Source organism: Oncorhynchus gorbuscha, unplaced genomic scaffold (genome assembly GCF_021184085.1).
Source record: "Oncorhynchus gorbuscha isolate QuinsamMale2020 ecotype Even-year unplaced genomic scaffold, OgorEven_v1.0 Un_scaffold_141:::fragment_3, whole genome shotgun sequence".
In the NCBI taxonomy this organism is placed as follows: Eukaryota; Metazoa; Chordata; class Actinopteri; order Salmoniformes; family Salmonidae; genus Oncorhynchus; species Oncorhynchus gorbuscha.
The window spans coordinates 1109293-1129684 of record NW_025744684.1 but is presented as its reverse complement, the minus strand read 5'-3'; the positions used below and the strand labels follow the sequence as shown (position 1 = coordinate 1129684).

Sequence of the window (20392 nt, the reverse complement as noted above, 5' to 3'; positions counted from 1 at the left end):
CATATTTTTCATCAGTGTTTATTGGTAAATAGGCCTTATAAACTTTATTGTAATGATTTCACTGATTTGCCACGATTGGCTGGTCTCAATATTTTCTCAGCAGTAGCAGAAATGCATAAAACAACATTATGTTATATTACATTGTTTTCAATAAAATTTCCCACTGCAGCCTATATGTCAATTGTAGCATTTGGAAATAGCCTATGCACTCGTCTACTCATGAATAGAGATAAAAACTAGGCAAAGATCAGTGTGTAGGTATATGAGATTGTTGTTCTTCTCATGTATGTTGTTCAGGTCGGGCCGATGGGTTTGTCGCGATGCCATGCCACGTCCCTGTTTGAAAGCACCAATAGGGACAGCACTCAGAAAGAGAGGGTGTATATTCATTACCGACACCGTTAACAGGTTAAGAACCAAACGGAAGCAAACAGAGGAAACAAGAGTTTCTATTGGACAAATGCAGGTAGGCCCTTCTCCGTTTCGTCCCGTTTGCTTTCGTTTAAGAAGCGCTATGCAACGGAATAGGCGTAATGAATACGCCCCATGCAGGTAGCTACCTGGGTCACGTGGTGCGCAGCGCACACAGGTAGGTGCATCACAAAAAGGGAACATTCAGCCATTACACTGCGATGAGGTGTGCCGGAGACTTTGCATAGATTATCAAGCAATCAAGAAGCAACTAAAAATATCTGGAGTTGCTGAGCACACCTTTGCGCATAGGTGTCTGGGTGTGGGTGGCTGGATTCTTTGGGTTCTGTACTGTTCTGGGGGTGTAGCTATAGGTTATTTTCTATTTCTTTGGGTGTAATTAGAGTAGTTTCTTTTTGTATTTACCCTGAAAATGACGGCTCAGGTAGACTACCTGGCGGTGTTGTTCACGACCACATCTGGCGCGAGCGGAGACCTCTTGGGTTCGGACGAGACGGAGCTCGAGCAGTTGGTGTGGCAGCTCGTGGACCTGAAGAACAAAAAGGTCATCTTTAAAACATTTTCATTTCTTCGTTAAGATAATAGGATAATGACTATTATTCTTTTTTTCAGGAGGAGCTAGATGAGGTCATCTATAGAAAGACAAAATATTCATCCAACATAACCAGAATGCTCTCTGCATCAATGTGCCCTATTTGGTTTAAAATACACTATCTTTCTTTTGTTTATGAGGTCTAATGACAAAACTGATCATAAGTGTGCCATAAATCGGCTACTCCATTCTGCATATTAAAGTGTGTTTTTTAAGTGTACACATTGTTATTTTAAATGTACTGAAGTGTGTGTGTTTTCTCTCTGGTCCAGTTGGGAAAGGTGAATGAGGTGTTAATAAGGCCTGAGCACTCAGATCTTACAGAAGATTGTCTGGGGGAGAGAGAGGACAGCGAGGAGTCTGTCTCTACAGTCACAGGCTTGGAGAACGCGCTAAACCAGGTACAGACAGTATCTGTTGTCTCGTGATTTTTTATGAAATACATTTTTGAACTCATCATATTCTGCTTTACCATCCATTCACTTGAAATCAGGTGCACCAATGCATTGATTGGGGATTTATAACAATTGATTGTTTATTTAAGCCTTGATCCTGGGATATCTAATTATAATTGGCTAATAATGAATCATCGTTTTTGATCCCTATATATTTGATGGAATTTCACTTGACAGCCTGAGGGACATTTATAAAAGTCCATTGAGTGATGAGAAGGTGTGGATCTTTAGAGCTTAGTAATGCAAATGCACACCCTATTTGCATAATGAGGCTTATACAACTAGCAGCAATTAAAGTGCTTGTTCTCTGAAACCAAAAATATAAACCATACATAGACAAAAGACAATAGACAGACATACACACACAAACATCGATGACATCACCCCACAAATCGTTTCCAGCCACTTGAAAGTAACAACAAGCCTTTCAAATTTGATTTTATAACAAGCAGTAATTTGTAAGCCTATATTTGGATGTTTTTGTAAATATTTTGTCTTCATGGTAATACTTTCCATTAAGGTAGACTCAGTTTAAATAGTCTATAAACAGCATTAATAGGTTGTTTATTAGTCAGTAGGAAACAGTTATAACTCATTGGATGAAATTGTATACTGTGGTCAATGTTATGCCGCTTGCTGAATAATGAAATTATAAATGGTTGCATTGTTATTCATCATCACCAGAATAATGATCACACTTTTAACCAATAAAATGTTAGTGGATTTTCAATATTACCAGTGAGTTGTTCTGTAATTGTTTATTACAGATGTATTATCTGATCTTGATTTCAAGAGTTTACATTGTAGCTGTTCTCTTCCTATGTTATGAATAGTTTCATCTGAGATTGACCAATGAGGTGAACAGCTTAGGCGCGGGCACGTCAGTGTGTGTGTGTACGGACGGGCAGCTCCACATTCGCCAGGTTCTCCACCCCGAAGCTGCGGGCAAGGTAAGGGTACAGGCTGGCAGGGCGGGGAGCACAATTACCTCCAGCAGAAGCGTTTGGTGTTCACAGAACCATAAAGACATGTGTTATGTCAAATGTTTTGTCAAGATCCTGCTCTACATGATGTTGAAATGGGAGGTTGTCTTGACATATTCTCTTGGCTTTGTTTGAACATGAACGCACGCACACACACACACACACACACACACACACACACACACACACACACACACACACACACACACACACACACACACACACACACACACACACACACACACACACACACACACACACACACACACACACACACACACACACACACACACACACACACCGTTTTCCTATTACATCTTGAGTCCCCCCCCTCACATCTAGTATGATGTACAGACCCATGGGGAACCTAACTTTATTGACATGAGTAAATATGTATATGAGGGTAGTAAACAGACAGCGTAGCTCCTGATACGACCCAACACCTAACATCTGTCAATGGTTGGCTGCACATGTTCTCTTCCTCCTCTCTACTGTCCAATCAATAATAGTATGGTCAGAACGTTTTTAAAGGAACATACTACAGTATATTTGGTCCGTGCAAGACTCAAACACTGGTGATCCAAGCATATGCCACATTCAGTTCCCCTGGGTTAATGTATGTGACTTTACCCACTGGGCACACACTGGTTGAATCAACGTTGTCTCCACGTCATTTCAATAGAATTACGCTGAACCAACTTGGAATAGACGTTGAATTGACGTCAGTGCCCAGTGTGTAATGTCTGCAGTTGTCTTCCTCGGCAGAACCTGGCACTGCCAGAATGTTTCAACTCCTTTTTTGACCTGAGGAAAGAGTTCAGGAAGCACTTCCCATCTGCAGACACCAAGAGCCTGGAGGTGCAGTACATGGCAGAATGTATCCTTACAACTGAGAAACACAGCAATGACACTCACAGCAATGACACTCACAGCAATGACACTCACAGCAAAGACACTCACAGCAATGACACTCACAGCAAAGACACTCACAGCAATGACACTCACAGCAAAGACACTCACAGCAATGACACTCACAGCAAAGACACTCACAGCAATGACACTCACAGCAAAGACACTCACAGCAATGACACTCATAGCAAAGACACTCACAGCAATGACACTCACAGCAAAGACACTCACAGCAATGACACTCACAGCAAAGACACTCACAGCAATGACACTCAGCAAAGCAAAGACACTCACAGCAATGACACTCATAGCAAAGACACTCACAGCAATGACACTCACAGCAAAGACACTCACAGCAATGACACTCACAGCAAAGACACTCACAGCAATGACACTCACAGCAAAGACACTCACAGCAATGACACTCACAGCAATGACACTCACAGCAAAGACACTCACAGCAATGACACTCACAGCAATGACACTCACAGCAATGACATTCACAGAAATGACACTCACAGCAATGACACTCACAGCAATGACACTCACAGCAAAGACACTCACAGCAATGACACTCACACCAAAGACACTCACAGCAATGGCACTCTCAGCAATGACACTCACAGCAAAGACACTCACAGCAATGACACTCAGAGCAATGGCACTCACAGCAATGACACTCACAGCAATGACACTCACAGCAAAGACACTCACAGCAAAGACACTCACAGCAATGACACACAGAAATGACACTTGGTTCATTTTACAGCTTTGCATGAACCCTGCTTCTGTAGTGTAGCTTCATGCTGTTAGTGCATGTGTGTGTGTGTGCTCGCTAACACGTGTGCGTGGTTGTGAGAGAGAGAGAGAGCACTAAAGTGTGTGTGATACTGACACACTCCCATGGGGGAAGTGTCTGCAGGCCTCAGGGTGTTGGCTGTGGGACTAGAGGTTTTGAAATGCAAATAGAGACACAATTGACGTGTCTCACTGTAGCTCCAAGAGGAACATGCTGTGTGTTGAGCCAACAGGACCAGCCCTACACACCTACCAGGAAGCAGGACTAACACACACACACATGCACACACACCTTGCTTGCTCCTCTCCTGTAGTTTTCTCCTTGACCACGGTTTCCTCAGCTCTCAGTGTAACTGTGGAGCCAGTAGCCATATTGGAGCCGCCAACCGTACTGGATCCAACGGCTGTGTTGGATCCGACGGCCATGTTGTCACCGGTCACAGCAGCACTGCAGGTCCAGACCATGGCCAACATCGTTCTAGCCCTGCTATTGGAACCCTTATGTGAGTGACACACTAACTTACACAAACTCTGACTTTTCTCACAATGTTGTCGTTGTTGCTTATCTTTGACTTCTGCTCTGGTCTTCTGTTTGTTGTAGGTCACACATTCTCAAATCCAGAGAGAGTCACTGAGAAGTTTGAAAGTGGCACTTGGTAACTAGACTCGTTAAGATAGATTAGCAGTAAGGTAGATGATAAGACACTATTCATTGGTGTTCTTACATAGTTGGATGGAGCGTGTGAGTGGTTTGATGCTAACTGGTGTGTGTGTAGCAGTAAGATGGAGCGTGTGAGTGGTTTGATGCTAACTGGTGTGTGTGTAGCAGTAAGATGGAGCGTGTGAGTGGTTTGATGCTAACTGGTGTGTGTGTAGCAGTAAGATGGAGCGTGTGAGTGGTTTGATGCTAACTGGTGTGTGTCTGTGTGCGCGCATGTGTGTAGCAGTAAGATGGAGCGTGTGAGTGGTTTGATGCTAACTGGTGTGTGTCTGTGTGCGCGCATGTGTGTAGCAGTAAGATGGAGCGTGTGAGTGACAACACAGTGATCAGAGCGAGGGGGTTGCCGTGGCAGTCATCTGACCAGGACATCGCTCGCTTCTTCAGAGGACTCAACATTGCCAAGTATGTGTGTTCATTGTCTAGTGGTGTGTTGTGTTTGACTAATTTCTGTTATGATGGTGTGTAGTGTATTGAAATTGTTTTAATATGTGTTGTCCAGAGGTGGTGCTGCGTTGTGTCTGAACGCCCAGGGTCGGAGGAACGGAGAGGCTATGGTCCGCTTCATCAGTGAAGAGCACAGAGACATGGCCCTGCAGAGACACAAACACCACATGGGCAACAGATACATAGAGGTAATCTGTTAATAACCTATTATCAACCTATTACTAACCCTCACCCTAACCATCGATACATAGAGGTCATCTGTTAATAACCTATTATCAACCTATTACTAACCCTAACCATCGATACATAGAGGTCATCTGTTAATAACCTATTATCAACCTATTACTAACCCTAACCAACGGTACATAGAGGTAACCTGTTAATAACCTATTACTAACCCTAACCAACGGTACATAGAGGTAACCTGTTAATAACCTATTACTAACCCTAACCAACGGTACATAGAGGTAACCTGTTAATAACCTATTTTCAACCTTTAACTCACCCTACCACTAACCAACGATACATAGAGGTGACCTGTTAATAACCTATTATCAACCTTTTACTAACTCTATCTATGGTGTGGCTCAGATACTAACAACACCAGTAAATAAGTAAACATAACCTGTAAATAACAGCTGGAGCACAAAGAGCAAGAGTTAATGCCATGTCTTTTCTGCTGCAGGTGTACAAGGCAACAGGAGAAGACTTCCTTAAGATAGCAGGCGGTACCTCCAGTGAGGTGGCGTTGTTTCTGTCTCGAGAGGACCAGGTGATTATCAGGATGAGAGGTCTTCCCTTCACCGCCACACCTGACCAGGTGCTGGCCTTCTTCTCCCAAGGGGAGGGGCCTAAAGAGGCGTGTCCTGTCAGTGGTGACAAGGATGGCATCCTATTTGTGCGTTTCCCTGATGGAAGGCCGACAGGCGACGCGTTTGTCCTATTCGCCAGTGAGGAGCATGCTCAGTGCGCTCTCAGGAAGCACAAAGACATCCTGGGAAAGAGATACATTGAGCTGTTCAAGAGCACCGCCGCTGAGGTGCAACAGGTATGAAGAGGGGGAGGGTTTGTCTGTCTGTTAATGTGCAACAGGTATGAAGAGGGGGAGGGTTTGTCTGTCTGTTAAGGTGCAACAGGTATGAAGAGGGGAGGGTTTGTCTGTCTGTTAAGGTGTAACAGGTATGAAGAGGGGGAGGGTTTGTCTGTCTGTTAAGGTGCAACAGGTATGAAGAGGGGGAGGGTTTGTCTTGTCTGTTAAGGTGCAACAGGTATGAAGAGGGGGAGGGTTTGTCTGTCTGTTAAGGTGCAACAGGTATGAAGAGGGGGGGTCTGTCTGTTAAGGTGCAACAGGTATGAAGAGGGGGAGGGTCTGTCTGTTAAGGTGCAACAGGTATGAAGAGGGGGAGGGTTTGTCTGTCTGTTAAGGTGCAACAGGTATGAAGAGGGGGAGGGTTTGTCTGTCTGTTAAGGTACAACAGGTATGAAGAGAGGGAGGGTTTGTCTGTCTGTTAAGGTGCAACAGGTATGTACAGGGGGAGGGTCTGTCTGTTAAGGTGCAACAGGTATGAAGAGGGGGAGGGTCTGTCTGTTAAGGTAAGTCGCTCTGGATAAGAGCGTCTGCTAAATGACTTAAATGTAAATGTAAATGTAAGGTGCAACAGGTATGAAGAGGGGGAGGGTTTGTCTGTCTGTTAAGGTGCAACAGGGATGAAGAGGGGGAGGGTTTGTCTGTCTGTTAAGGTGTAACAGGTATGAAGAGGGGGAGGGTTTGTCTATCTGTTAAGGTGCAACAGGTATGAAGAGGGGAGGGTTTGTCTGTCTGTTAAGGTACAACAGGTATGAAGAGGGGGAGGGTTTGTCTGTCTGTTAAGGTGCAACAGGTATGAAGAGGGGGAGGGTCTGTCTGTTAAGGTGCAACAGGTATGAAGAGGGGGAGGGTTTGTCTGTCTGTTAAGGTGCAACAGGTATGAAGAGGGGGAGGGTTTGTCTGTCTGTTAAGGTGCAACAGGTATGAAGAGGGGGAGGGTTTGTCTGTCTGTTAAGGTACAACAGGTATGAAGAGGGGGAGGGTTTGTCTGTCTGTTAAGGTGCAACAGGTATGTAGAGGGGGAGGGTCTGTCTGTTAAGGTGCAACAGGTATGAAGAGGGGGAGGGTCTGTCTGTTAAGGTGCAACAGGTATGAAGAGGGGGAGGGTTTGTCTGTCTGTTAAGGTGCAACAGGTATGAAGAGGGGGAGGGTTTGTCTGTCTGTTAAGGTGTAACAGGTATGAAGAGGGGGAGGGTTTGTCTGTCTGTTAAGGTGCAACAGGTATGAAGAGGGGGAGGGTTTGTCTGTCTGTTAATGTGCAACAGGTATGAAGAGGGGGAGGGTTTGTCTATCTGTTAAGGTGCAACAGGTATGAAGAGGGGGAGGGTTTGTCTGTCTGTTAAGGTACAACAGGTATGAAGAGGGGAGGGTTTGTCTGTCTGTTAAGGTGCAACAGGTATGTAGAGGGGGAGGGTCTGTCTGTTAAGGTGCAACAGGTATGAAGAGGGGGAGGGTCTGTCTGTTAAGGTGCAACAGGTATGAAGAGGGGGAGGGTTTGTCTGTCTGTTAAGGTGCAACAGGAATGAAGAGGGGAGGGTCTGTCTGTTAAGGTGCAACAGGTATGAAGAGGGGGAGGGTTTGTCTGTCTGTTAAGGTGCAACAGGTATGAAGAGGGGGAGGGTTTGTCTGTCTGTTAAGGTGCAACAGGTATGAAGAGGGGGAGGGTTTGTCTGTCTGTTAAGGTACAACAGGTATGAAGAGGGGGAGGGTTTGTCTGTCTGTTAAGGTGCAACAGGTATGTAGAGGGGGAGGGTCTGTCTGTTAAGGTGCAACAGGTATGAAGAGGGGGAGGGTCTGTCTGTTAAGGTGCAACAGGTATGAAGAGGGGGAGGGTTTGTCTGTCTGTTAAGGTGCAACAGGTATGAAGAGGGGGAGGGTTTGTCTGTCTGTTAAGGTACAACAGGTATGAAGAGGGGGAGGGTTTGTCTGTCTGTTAAGGTGCAACAGGTATGTAGAGGGGGAGGGTCTGTCTGTTAAGGTGCAACAGGTATGAAGAGGGGGAGGGTTTGTATGTCTGTTAAGGTGCAACAGGTATGAAGAGGGGGAGGGTTTGTCTGTCTGTTAATGTGCGACAGGTATGTAGAGGGGGAGGGTTTGTCTGTCTGTTAAGGTGCAACAGGTATGAAGAGGGGAGGGTTTGTCTGTCTGTTAAGGTGCAACAGGTATGAAGAGGGGGAGGGTTTGTCTGTCTGTTAAGGTGCAACAGGAATGAAGAGGGGGAGGGTTTGTCTGTCTGTTAAGGTGCAACAGGTATGAAGAGGGGGAGGGTTTGTCTGTCTGTTAAGGTGCAACAGGTATGAAGAGGGGGAGGGTTTGTCTGTCTGTTAAGGTGCGACAGGTATGTAGAGGGGGAGGGTTTGTCTGTCTGTTAAGGTGCAACAGGTATGAAGAGGGGGAGGGTTTGTCTGTCTGTTAAGGTGCAACAGGTATGAAGAGGGGGAGGGTCTGTCTGTTAAGGTGCAACAGGTATGAAGAGGGGGAGGGTCTGTCTGTTAAGGTGCAACAGGTATGAAGAGGGGGAGGGTTTGTCTGTCTGTTAAGGTGCAACAGGTATGAAGAGGGGGAGGGTTTGTCTGTCTGTTAAGGTGCAACAGGTATGAAGAGGGGGAGGGTTTGTCTGTCTGTTAAGGTGCAACAGGTATGAAGAGGGGGAGGGTTTGTCTATCTGTTAAGGTGCAACAGGTATGAAGAGGGGGAGGGTTTGTCTGTCTGTTAAGGTACAACAGGTATGAAGAGGGGGAGGGTTTGTCTGTCTGTTAAGGTGCAACAGGTATGTAGAGGGGGAGGGTCTGTCTGTTAAGGTGCAACAGGTATGAAGAGGGGGAGGGTCTGTCTGTTAAGGTGCAACAGGTATGAAGAGGGGGAGGGTTTGTCTGTCTGTTAAGGTGCAACAGGTATGAAGAGGGGGAGGGTTTGTCTGTCTGTTAAGGTGCAACAGGTATGAAGAGGGGGAGGGTTTGTCTGTCTGTTAAGGTGCAACAGGAATTAAGAGGGGGAGGGTTTGTCTGTCTGTTAAGGTGCAACAGGTATGAAGAGGGGAGGGTTTGTCTGTCTGTTAAGGTGCAACAGGTATGTAGAGGGGGAAGGTTTGTCTGTCTGTTAAGGTGCAACAGGTATGTAGAGGGGGAGGGTTTGTCTGTCTGTTAAGGTGCAACAGGTATGTAGAGGGGGAGGGTTTGTCTGTCTGTTAAGGTGCAACAGGTATGAAGAGGGGGAGGGTTTGTCTGTCTGTTAAGGTGCAACAGGTATGAAGAGGGGGAGGGTTTGTCTGTCTGTTAAGGTGCAACAGGTATGTAGAGGGGGAGGGTTTGTCTGTCTGTTAAGGTGCGACAGGTATGTAGAGGGGGAGGGTTTGTCTGTCTGTTAAGGTGCGACAGGTATGAAGTGGGGGAGGGTTTGTCTGTTTGTTAAGGTGCAACAGGTATGTAGAGGGGGAAGGTTTGTCTGTCTGTTAAGGTGCAACAGGTATGTAGAGGGGGAGGGTTTGTCTGTCTGTTAAGGTGCGACAGGTATGAACAGGGGGAGGGTTTGTCTGTCTGTTAAGGTGCAACAGGTATGTAGAGGGGGAGGGTTTGTCTGTCTGTTAAGGTGCAACAGGTATGTAGAGGGGGAGGGTTTGTCTGTCTGTTAAGGTGCGACAGGTATGTAGAGGGGAGGGTTTGTCTGTCTGTTAAGGTGCAACAGGTATGAAGAGGGGGAGGGTTTGTCTGTCTGTTAAGGTGCAACAGGTATGTAGAGGGGGAGGGTTTGTCTGTCTGTTAAGGTGCGACAGGTATGAAGAGGGAGAGGGTTTGTCCGTCTGTTAAGGTGCGACAGGTATGTAGAGGGGGAGGGTTTGTCTGTCTGTTAAGGTGCGACAGGTATGAAGAGGGGGAGGGTTTGTCTGTCTGTTAAGGTGCGACAGGTATATCTGTATGTCGGAGGAGGGGTGTGTTTGTCTGTCTGCTAAGGTGCAACAGGTAGAAAGAGAGAGGGTGTGTGTGTTGGTATAGTCCTGGTGGGGGTTTCTGTAGGAAACCTAAGCAGAGGATTTAAAGGTTTAAGGGTGTGACACAGAGCTTCAATAGAACACGGGCATTTACTCTAATTAACAACTGGATGAGCGAGTGTGTGTGTGTGTCTGTGTGATTGTGTGTGTGTCTGTGTGTGTGAGTCTGTGTGTCTGTGTGTGTTTGTGGCTGTGTTTGCGTGTGTGTCTGTGTGTGTGTGTGGCTGTGTGTGTCTGTGTGCGTGTGTGTGTCTGTGGCTGTGTGTTTGCATGCATGTGTGTCTCTGTGTGTGTGTGTGTGTGTGTGTGTGTGTGTGTGTGTGTGTGTGTGTGTGTGTGTGTGTGTGTGTGTGTGTGTGTGTGTGTGTGTGTGTGTGTGTGTGTGTGTGTGTGTGTGTGTGTGTGTGTGTTTGCTATCCTCCTCATCGCCTGGCGTTCTGGTTAATGGGAGGTTTGTTGAGTAAACACTTAAATGCTCTGGTCTGTGAAAGATTACCCTCCTAATACACACACACACACACACACACACACACACACACACACACACACACACACACACACACACACACACACACACACACACACACACACACACACACACACACACACACACACACACACACACACACACACACACACACCTCACCTCACCTCGCCTCACCTCACCTCACCTCTCATAGTCTTAATAGCCCTATTCATTGATAAGCAGGTGTCTCAGCTCTCAGTGTAGTAACATTCCCATGCACTTAGACTCCTACACAGTACAGGTTTATATGTTCTAGTGGTTTTAGACTCCTACACAGTACATGTTTAAATGTTCTAGTGGTTTTAGACTCCTACACAGTACAGGTTTAAATGTTCTAGTGGTTTTAGACTCCTACACAGTACAGGTTTAAATGTTCTAGTGGTTTTACACTCCTAATATATGCCATTTAGCTCCTACACAGTACAGGTTTAAATGTTCTAGTGGTTTTACACTCCTACACAGTACAGGTTTAAATGTTCTAGTGGTTTTAGACTCCTACACAGTGCAGGTTTAAATGTTCTAGTGGTTTTAGACTCCTACACAGTACAGGTTTATATGTTCTAGTGGTTTTAGACTCCTACACAGTACAGGTTTAAATGTTCTAGTGGTTTAGACTCCTACACAGTACAGGTTTAAATGTTCTAGTGGTTTTAGACTCCTACACAGTACAGGTTTAAATGTTCTAGTGGTTTTAGACTCCTACACAGTACAGGTTCTGTGGTAAATGTTCTCGTGGTTTTAGATGTCTGAAGGTGAGAGGTCAAGAGGTCAGAGTTCAGTGGTAGTGAGTGACCCTGAGGGGGCTGGGTTACAGTTCTTCTCCAGGACGGTAAACATTGTGATATCCTGTTGGCAACCAGCCAGATCCCTACTGTCAACACACAAACACACACACACCTTTTCAATACAGACACACACACACACCTACACACACTTAATCGGAATACCCCTGGCAGATTAAAACCAGGAACTCCAGAGATAATATGCTTGTTTATGTGTGTATGTTGTTGCTGAACCAGCACTTATAACCATCTAACCGTATAACTCTCTCTGTGTGTAGGTGTTGAACAGGTACACGTCAGCCCCTCTGATCCCCGTGGCTCCAGCCCCCCTGGTGTCAATGTTGCCCTCTGTGTCTCTGTTGCCCTCTCCTGGTGGTGTGAGGGACTGCCTCAGGCTGAGGGGGCTGCCCTACACCGCCACCATAGAGGACATACTGGCCTTCCTAGGAGAATACACACACGACATCAGACCACACGGAGTACACATGGTGGTCAACCAACAGGTAGGTACACACTATATAAGCCTGCTCACGCACACACACACACTATGCATACTGATACTAAAGTTACCCTGCTGTGTGTGTGTATCTCCATAGGGTCGTCCGTCAGGGGACTGTTTCATCCAGATGCGTTCAGCAGAGCGGGCTTTCTCTGCCTCCCAGCGGGTCCACAAGCAGGTGATGTGTGGTCCGGGCCAGGCTGGCAAGCGAGGGGTTAACAGCCGCTATGTGGAGGTGTTCCCCTGTAGCGCTGAAGAGATGGGTCTGGTGTTGATGGGAGGCTCCCTCTCACACACACACATTCACACACACACCCGGACCAGGAGTGGGACAGGGCTCAGCCCGCCGCCATGTAAGTCCAGACGTAAGTGCTGCTGGGAGCTGGGCGCTTCGGGACCGCAGGGTAGGTGGGCTGCCACAGACCAGGGGGCAGGAAAGGGTGAGGGGATAGAGGTCAGAGGTTAAATCTTGCCCCCTGTCTTCTTTTCTGTCTGGGTTCTCTCTGATCTAGAACTCTGGGAGGGTAGGAGCGTCTGACCTGACCAGAGGGGTAGGAACCTGGGGTATGAGTGTGTGTGTGAGTGTTTGTGTGTCTTACTCCTTGTGGTTTGGGAATATTCTGTGTGATTTTGGTGAATTTGCATGCGGGGAGAAATCTGTAGTTCATTGACTGTTCAATGTAAACATCTTCTTCACACACTCTGATTAAAAACAGTGTGTTCCAATGGTTTATGTGTGCTTTGCATGTGTGAGGCCTCTTGCCTAATTCCAAATGGATCCCAATGTACTGGAAGTATTGGATAGGTGTGTAAGCAATATTACAAAAGTGAGTTGAAGGGAGGGACTCAGGATTGATTTCGGATTGGGCTTGAGTCTTCCAGTCGGAGTGTGTCCAATCAATGGGGCTGTGGAAGAAGTGGGTGGAGCTGAGCACTGGTGTGTAGTGATGGAGATGTCTAGTCATTGAGCACTGGTGTGTAGTGATGGGGATGTCTAGTCATTGAGCACTGGTGTGTACTGATGGTGATGTCTAGTCATTGAGCTCTGGTGTGTAGTGGTGGAGATGTCTAGTCATTGAGCTCTGGTGTGTAGTCATGGTGATGTCTAGTCATTGAGCTCTGGTGTGTAGTGATGATGATGTCTAGTCATTGAGCTCTGGTGTGTAGTGATGGTGATGTCTAGTCATTGAGCTCTGGTTTGTACTGATGGGGGTGTCTAGTCATTGAGCTCTGGTGTGTAGTGATGGAGATGTCTAGTCATTGAGCTCTGGTGTGTAGTGATGGTGATGTCTAGTCATTGAGCTCTGGTGTGTAGTGATGGAGATGTCTAGTCATTGAGCTCTGGTGTGTAGTGATGGTGATGTCTAGTCATTGAGCTCTGGTGTGTAGTGGTGGAGATGTCTAGTCATTGAGCTCTGGTGTGTAGTCATGGTGATGTCTAGTCATTGAGCTCTGGTGTGTAGTGATGATGATGTCTAGTCATTGAGCTCTGGTGTGTAGTGATGGTGATGTCTAGTCATTGAGCTCTGGTTTGTACTGATGGGGGTGTCTAGTCATTGAGCTCTGGTGTGTAGTGATGGAGATGTCTAGTCATTGAGCTCTGGTGTGTAGTGATGGTGATGTCTAGTCATTGAGCTCTGGTGTGTAGTGATGGATGTCTAGTCATTGAGCTCTGGTGTGTAGTGATGGTGATGTCTAGTCATTGAGCTCTGGTGTGTAGTGATGGTGATGTCTAGTCATTGAGCTCTGGTGTGTAGTGATGGTGATGTCTAGTCATTGAGCTCTGGTGTGTACTGATGGTGATGTCTAGTCATTGAGCTCTGGTGTGTAGTCCCATGTAGCTCAGTTGGTAGAGCATGGCACTTGCAATTCCAGGGTTGTGGGTTTTGATTCCGAACGGGGACCAGTATGAAAATGTGTGCACTCAACACTGTAAGTCTCACTGGATGAGAGCGTCTGCTAAATGACTCAAATGTAAAACAGTCATGGTGATATAATATTGAGGTCATTAGTGGGGTCAGGAGTCAAGCCCAAACACACGTCTGTAGAAACTAAAGGTGTTCATTGAGGAGGGTCGTTGTTGCAGAAGCCTCTTTTAGAAACAAACAACGACCGGACCATGTCACATTGCCATTGTAGACGACTGGGAAGCACACTGTAGTCTGCTTACAGCAGCCATCTTTAGATGGGACCAGGGGATCTCTAGTTCTCTGTGTGCCGTGTTGGGCATGTGTCCTTTCCGTGTCCTTGCCTTGGCGTGTTGTCTAACTACCCCGCCCCCCCCCACCCACCCACAATCCCCCCTCCCCAGGTCTGTCTCCTCCCTCCTACTCCTTCCCACCCATCCCTTCCATCATGCCGGCTGAGGCTGCCGGCCTCTTCCCTCCCATTGGGCAGGTGCTGCTGAGTCCCCGCCCCCTAGGACCTGGACACGCCTACTACCCAGCTAGCACTCAGCTCTACATGAACTACACTGCATACTATCCCAGGTAAGGACTATTACAGGTTGTGGGGAAGGACATACACAAGGGTAGTTAATGATATCAGTGCCCCAGATAAGAACTGTTAGCCCCATTAACCATCCAGTCATATACTGTAAGTGGCTTGGGGGCTGGGAGGGAGGGGACATACACAAGGGTAGTTAATGACTGTACAGTAGTGTGGTATCAGAAGACTAAGACCACAATGACCTTTCTCTCTCTCTCTCCTCTCTTCTCACTCTCTTCTCCCTCTCTTTACTCTCTTCTCACTCTCTCTCTCTCTCCTCTCTTCTCCCTCTCTCTCTCCTCTCTTTGCACTCTCTTCTCCATCTCTCTCCTCTCTTCTTACCCTCTCTCTCCTCACCCTCTCTCCTCTCTTCTCACTCTCTCTCTCTCTCCTCTCTTCTCCATCTCTCTCCTCTCTTCTCACCCTGTCTTTCCTCACCCTCTCTCCTCTCTTCTCCTCCTCTCTCTCCTCTCTTCTCACTCTCTCTCCTCTCTTCTCACCCTCTCTCTCTCCTCCCCTCTCTTCTCCCCCTCCCTCTCTCCAGTCCCCCAGGTTCTCCCAACACTATAGGTTACTACCCCTCCCCCACCCCTCTGCCCTCCCCTGGGGGAGTGGTCCGTATGCATGGCCTTGCCTATAAAGAACTGCTCAACACCATTCAGGGATACCAGGTAAACAGTGTGTGTGTGTGTGTGTGTGTGTGTGTGTGTGTGTGTGTGTGTGTGTGTGTGTGTGTGTGTGTGTGTGTGTGTGTGTGTGTGTGTGTGTGTGTGTGCGTTTGTGCGCGTGAGTGTGTGTGTGTGCATTTGTGCATGTGCGTGTGTGTGTGCGCGCTGTGTGTTGCCGTGTCCTCTCATGTCTCACGGTATAGTTTGTGTTGCCGTGTCCTCTCATGTCTCACGGTATAGTTTGTGTTGCCGTGTCCTCTCATGTCTCACGGTATAGTTTGTGTTGCCGTGTCCTCTCATGTCTCACGGTATAGTTTGTGTTGCCGTGTCCTCTCATGTCTCACGGTATAGTTTGTGTTGCCGTGTCCTCTCATGTCTCACGGTATAGTTTGTGTTGCCGTGTCCTCTCATGTCTCACGGTATAGTTTGTGTTGCCGTGTCCTCTCATGTCTCACGGTATAGTTTGTGTTGCCGTGTCCTCTCATGTCTCACGGTATAGTTTGTGTTGCCGTGTCCTCTCATGTCTCACGGTATAGTTTGTGTTGCCGTGTCCTCTCATGTCTCACGGTCGATCCAAAGGAAGTATTCCAATCTGCTAATGAAGGAGTGTACTATACTGTCAGGTATCCACTGTATTTACCTGGAGGCTATCAAACAAGTTAGTCAGGTCTACCCTCCCTGTTCTGTTCCCTCCCTCACAAACACCCACAGGCATTCTGTTGGGTGGATCTCCACTGCCTGCTTGGACTTGATTTGGCTGCTCCTCACTGATACACTAGGAAATAGCCAGTGAGTTCAGCCTGTGCTAATGAACACTAGTTTGGAAGTTGAGGTGATACTATATACTGTAGATAAATCAGCAGTAATCATCTTGTAAAGGCTGACTCTTCTGAACACACAGCCCAGCCTGTCTCTGTCTCAGTCCCCTGTGTCTCTGTCCCCCTCAACACTATAGTACGCTACTGAGGATGGCCTTGTGCACGCTCATGCTAACATGCATGATCACGATCCCTCCCGGACTCTGCTCACGCAGCCCAAAGAGTGGGTGTGTATTTAAGGGGTGTGTCCTAGGCAGGCGGAAGGTAAGGATTGGCTGACAGGGTCATGGGGCGTTTCTCTTTTCCTTCGTCTCCGGGACGACGTGGTTGTGGGTGTGTTTTGAGATTCCGGGTTACTAGGGGGTCACGGGGTAGAGTCTAGCTAGGGGGGATTGCAATGCCCCAAACCACACTGTAAAAAAAGATGATGGTTCCACCAGAGAAGGTTGTGTTGATCAGGACACAGAGTAGATGTTCCCCCCTCAACCACTGGTCCAGGATCAGATGTCTTCTACCCCCTGATGGTTCACATTTGGATTGTGTGTTTGTGTGTGTGTGTGTGTGGGGGGGGGGCTGATCCTAGATCTGTGGTTAGGATGGGGTGTGTTGGATAATCTGATCATAGATCTGTGGCAACCAGCTGCAATAGGATCGTGAGTTTGTTAAACAACATATTTGTTGAGAAAAATCACAATCCTATTCCAGCTAATTTCCTTCTTGACATCTATATTTTTACAGTGCAGATCAGATTACCCCACAAACCCAAGGATCAGATTATCCCACACATCAAATCCTAACTTCAGATCTAGGATCAGATTACCCCACAAACCCAATCCTAACCTCTAGGATCAGAATACACACACACCCAATCATATCCTCAGATCTAGGATCAGATGTTTATTTAATTTAACTAGGTAAGTCAGTTATGAACAAATTCTTATTTACAATGATGGCCAAGGAACAGTGGGCTAACCACCTTGTTCAGGGGCAGAACGACAGATTTTTACCTTGTCAGCTCGGGGATTGGACCTAACAACCATTTTGGTTACTGGCCCAACGCTCTAACCACATTCTCTGGTGGAACCTAGAACCGTACCTGTTCTATATGGTCAATTTCTACCTGGTGCTGTCTGACTCAGCCCTTCCAAGGTGTGTTCCCGTTTCCTCCCCGGGGCGCTGTAGTGTGCTAGATAGTGTTATCACTGCTGTACTAGTGTCAGGTGGGGAGGTGGTGGACTAGGTGATGGAATCCTCTGGTGCTGGGACAAGGAAACCTTCAAACCACATAGACTCCTTTCCTTGTACTGACGTTTTCTCTCTTTTCTCTTCCTCTCTCTATCTTCCTCACCCTCTCTCCCTGCCTCTCTCCCTCACTCTGTAGAGTCCTATGGAGGCATTGCCTGTACTGAGCAGTATGATTGGTCAGTCCAGCAGCGGTGATGCTCTGATGCCCTTCCCCCCTCTCCTGACCAAGCAGGGAGGGCACTACCTGGACCTAAACATGCTGTAGAAGGCTCAAAGATCCACACACTGACACTCACTACCCACACACTATACCAGGGGTGTCAAACTCATTTTACCCCAAGGGCCACATTGGGGTTTCACCCAGGTCTGGAGGGCCACATTGGGGTTTCACCCAGATCTGGAGGGCCACATTGGGGTTTCACCCAGATCTGGAGGGCCACATTGGGGTTTCACCCAGATTTGGAGGGCCACATTGGGGTTTCACCCAGATCTGGAGGGCCACAGTGAAAAGTGGTTATATTTCCTTTTTTAAATATAAGACATGGCTCTATATTAAACTGTGCCGAAGGTTTGACACTCCTTCACCATAATATCACACAACACACACATGCACCCCCCCCCACCCCCCAAAGGACATGTGGGGAATGTCCTGGCCTCCAGCTCTGATGTGTGTTCCCTGTCTGAGTTTTGTGGTATATACAGTGTATATGCATGAGAGCAGAAATGTATTTTATATCAGAGCTTTGCCTCAGCCAAACAGCAGCTCTGTCTTATATTGCACATAGTATTTTTAAAAGCTTTCTAGAGAGACGTTCTAAGATGTTACAACCACTTCAGGAGACGTCTGTTAGAAGTAGAGCTGCGTTTAGTACTAATTATTCATCGGAACCTTTCTTCATGACTTGCATGCATTTGTGTATGTGTGTAAGTGCTTGTGAATGCGTGTGTGTGTGTATAAGTGTGTGGATGTGTGCGTAAGTGCGTGTGAGAGAGAGAGAGGAATGTGCATAGTGCACTACTCTCTCTAGATACTGTATGTATATATTTTATACTGTCTGTCTGAAAACGTTATATTACATTTTATTTCTTTATACTTTCTATAGTTGTACAATCCAATACTAGAACATTGTATTAGGAAGCCTCCTGCATGAAGAAGTTAGTAGTGCTAAGCTACACTCAGATGTTTACATGTTATGGAAAATATAAAGCACTGCTAACCAATCAGATTACTATACAGATTATACTGTATATCAACAGCATAGTGTCTGACATAAAAGTCAAATGCTGAATCACTCCCACACCCCACCCATCTAACCTGTTTATGTTTGCCTAGTTCCACTCCACCCTTGCCTTTTGTATGTGATGCCAAGCTGAGCCCAGAGCCAGGAGATTACTATTCCTGTTGCCGGTGGTGTAAAGTACTTAAGTAAAAATACTTTCAAATACTACTTAAGTCGTTTTTGCGGGGTATCTGTACTTTACTATTTATATTTTTGACAACTTTTACTTCTACTCCACTACGTTCATAAATAAAAGTATGTGCTTTTTACTCCTTTACTCCATACATTTTCCCTGACACCCAAAAGTACAAGTTACATTTGGAATGCTCAGGCAGGAGAGTAATATGGTCCAATTCACACACCTATCAATATAACACGTTGTAATCCCTACTGCCTCTGATCTGGCAGACTCAAGAAAAGAAAATACTGCGTTTGTAAATAAATGTACTTTTTTTACAACAGTTGAGTACTTTTTTCACCAGTGTACTTAAGGACATGTAAAACCAGACACTTTTAGACTTTTACTAAAGTCATTTTCTATTAAGTCATCTTCACTTTTACTCAAGTATGACAATTGATTTCCACCACTTCCTATTGCCTTACCCAGCTCGGTCCCAACTCACTGTGATGGAGATTTACCACTGTGCTCTCTGGTTCCTTACTGTAATGCCACTGTGCCTGCATCTCAACAGTCTACTTCACTGACATAAAAGGACATATTGTTCTCATCTATCATGAGTTTTCAGATCAGTGCAGACTAAGGAGATGAGGCAAGGAGAGGACCGCGCTTCAGACTATTGAAACCAGTGTGTTTTACTCCCATGAAGGCCAGATTAGACAGTAGAGCTATAAATGGCCCATAATGATGTAATACATTGATGTCTGCTGTGACTGTGGGTCCCTGGCTGTCCAGGGACCTATCCTGTGACCACACTGACACTAATAAATAGAACATGTGAAACAAGCCTGTCTGGGAAACTCATTGTTTACCAATCAAACGCACTGTCTGCGAATTCATTATTCATTACAACAATCAAGTGAGCAAATTGGAGTGAATAGCCTATGATGAGTGGGTCTGTGATCTGCTGCGTTCACACACTCCCACACCTCTCTCGTACTGCTAAGGTGAGGCCGCTGTTGACAGAATGTGGCTGGAGGAGGAAGACTGAGAACTCCCTGCCACGGTGTACTGAGTCTCAGTACCTCACACACCTTTTCTCACACTATAACAGTACTATTGTCATCCTGAAACAGATAATTATAGCAGTAAAAAATGGAGGGAGATGAGGGTAGAGGAAGAGAGAAAACAAGAAGCACTAGGACCCCGAGGGCAGAACTAGCATTGTATAACACTACGACCCCACCCACATTCTCGTTCACTCCACAACACTCTACCTGATCCTGTTTATGCACCAGTTTCTCTTGATTCACCTGATACACGCGCACACACAGTAACGCACTTCCCGAGCAGAGACCAGAATGTTTGTTAAAGTTAACATGTTGTCTTTATTAAGGTTAAACACAGGGGTATAGAGCATAGACAAGAACAGCAACAAGGAACTGCACAGAAACATGGCAGAGCTGTATAACCTGAGCTCTGACCCAAACTTACCAGTTAGTGCCATGTAACCACAGGCCTCGGATCAGATTAGTTCTAAGATTAACCATAAGGAGGATG

The 20392-nt window shown here is 46.5% G+C and overlaps 1 protein-coding gene across 4 annotated transcripts; it reads left to right on the top strand.

Annotated features, from left to right (window-relative positions):
* Positions 1–595: 595 nt before the first annotated feature.
* Positions 596–19173, top strand: LOC124017017 (epithelial splicing regulatory protein 1-like). 4 transcript variants are annotated; one of them, XM_046332355.1, is made up of 15 exons: positions 596–976; positions 1297–1425; positions 2313–2429; positions 3228–3339; positions 4511–4672; positions 4771–4825; positions 5182–5292; positions 5390–5522; positions 6020–6382; positions 11996–12220; positions 12314–12569; positions 14528–14705; positions 15248–15374; positions 16327–16453; positions 17571–17708. In XM_046332355.1, exons 1-14 carry the CDS (start codon positions 845–847, stop codon positions 16426–16428), a joined length of 2202 nt encoding a protein of 733 aa, XP_046188311.1. In that variant the 5' UTR covers positions 596–844; the 3' UTR covers positions 16429–16453; positions 17571–17708. The 4 variants fall into 4 exon arrangements, with proteins under 4 accessions (XP_046188311.1, XP_046188310.1, XP_046188308.1 ...); XM_046332354.1 differs by having other exon boundaries at positions 12314–12581; XM_046332352.1 differs by lacking the exon at positions 16327–16453 and having other exon boundaries at positions 12314–12581; positions 17571–19173.
* Positions 19174–20392: the final 1219 nt, after the last annotated feature.

Bases quoted from the DNA above. Each gene is read 5' to 3' on its own strand.
- LOC124017017 (XM_046332352.1), top strand. From the start codon at position 845: ATGACGGCTCAGGTAGACTACCTGGCGGTGTTGTTCACGACCACATCT. The intron at 4,826-5,181 runs GTAACTAGACTC...GCATGTGTGTAG, and splicing joins AAGTTTGAAAGTGGCACTTG to CAGTAAGATGGAGCGTGTGA. The intron at 14,706-15,247 runs GTAAGGACTATT...CCCTCTCTCCAG, and splicing joins TACACTGCATACTATCCCAG to TCCCCCAGGTTCTCCCAACA.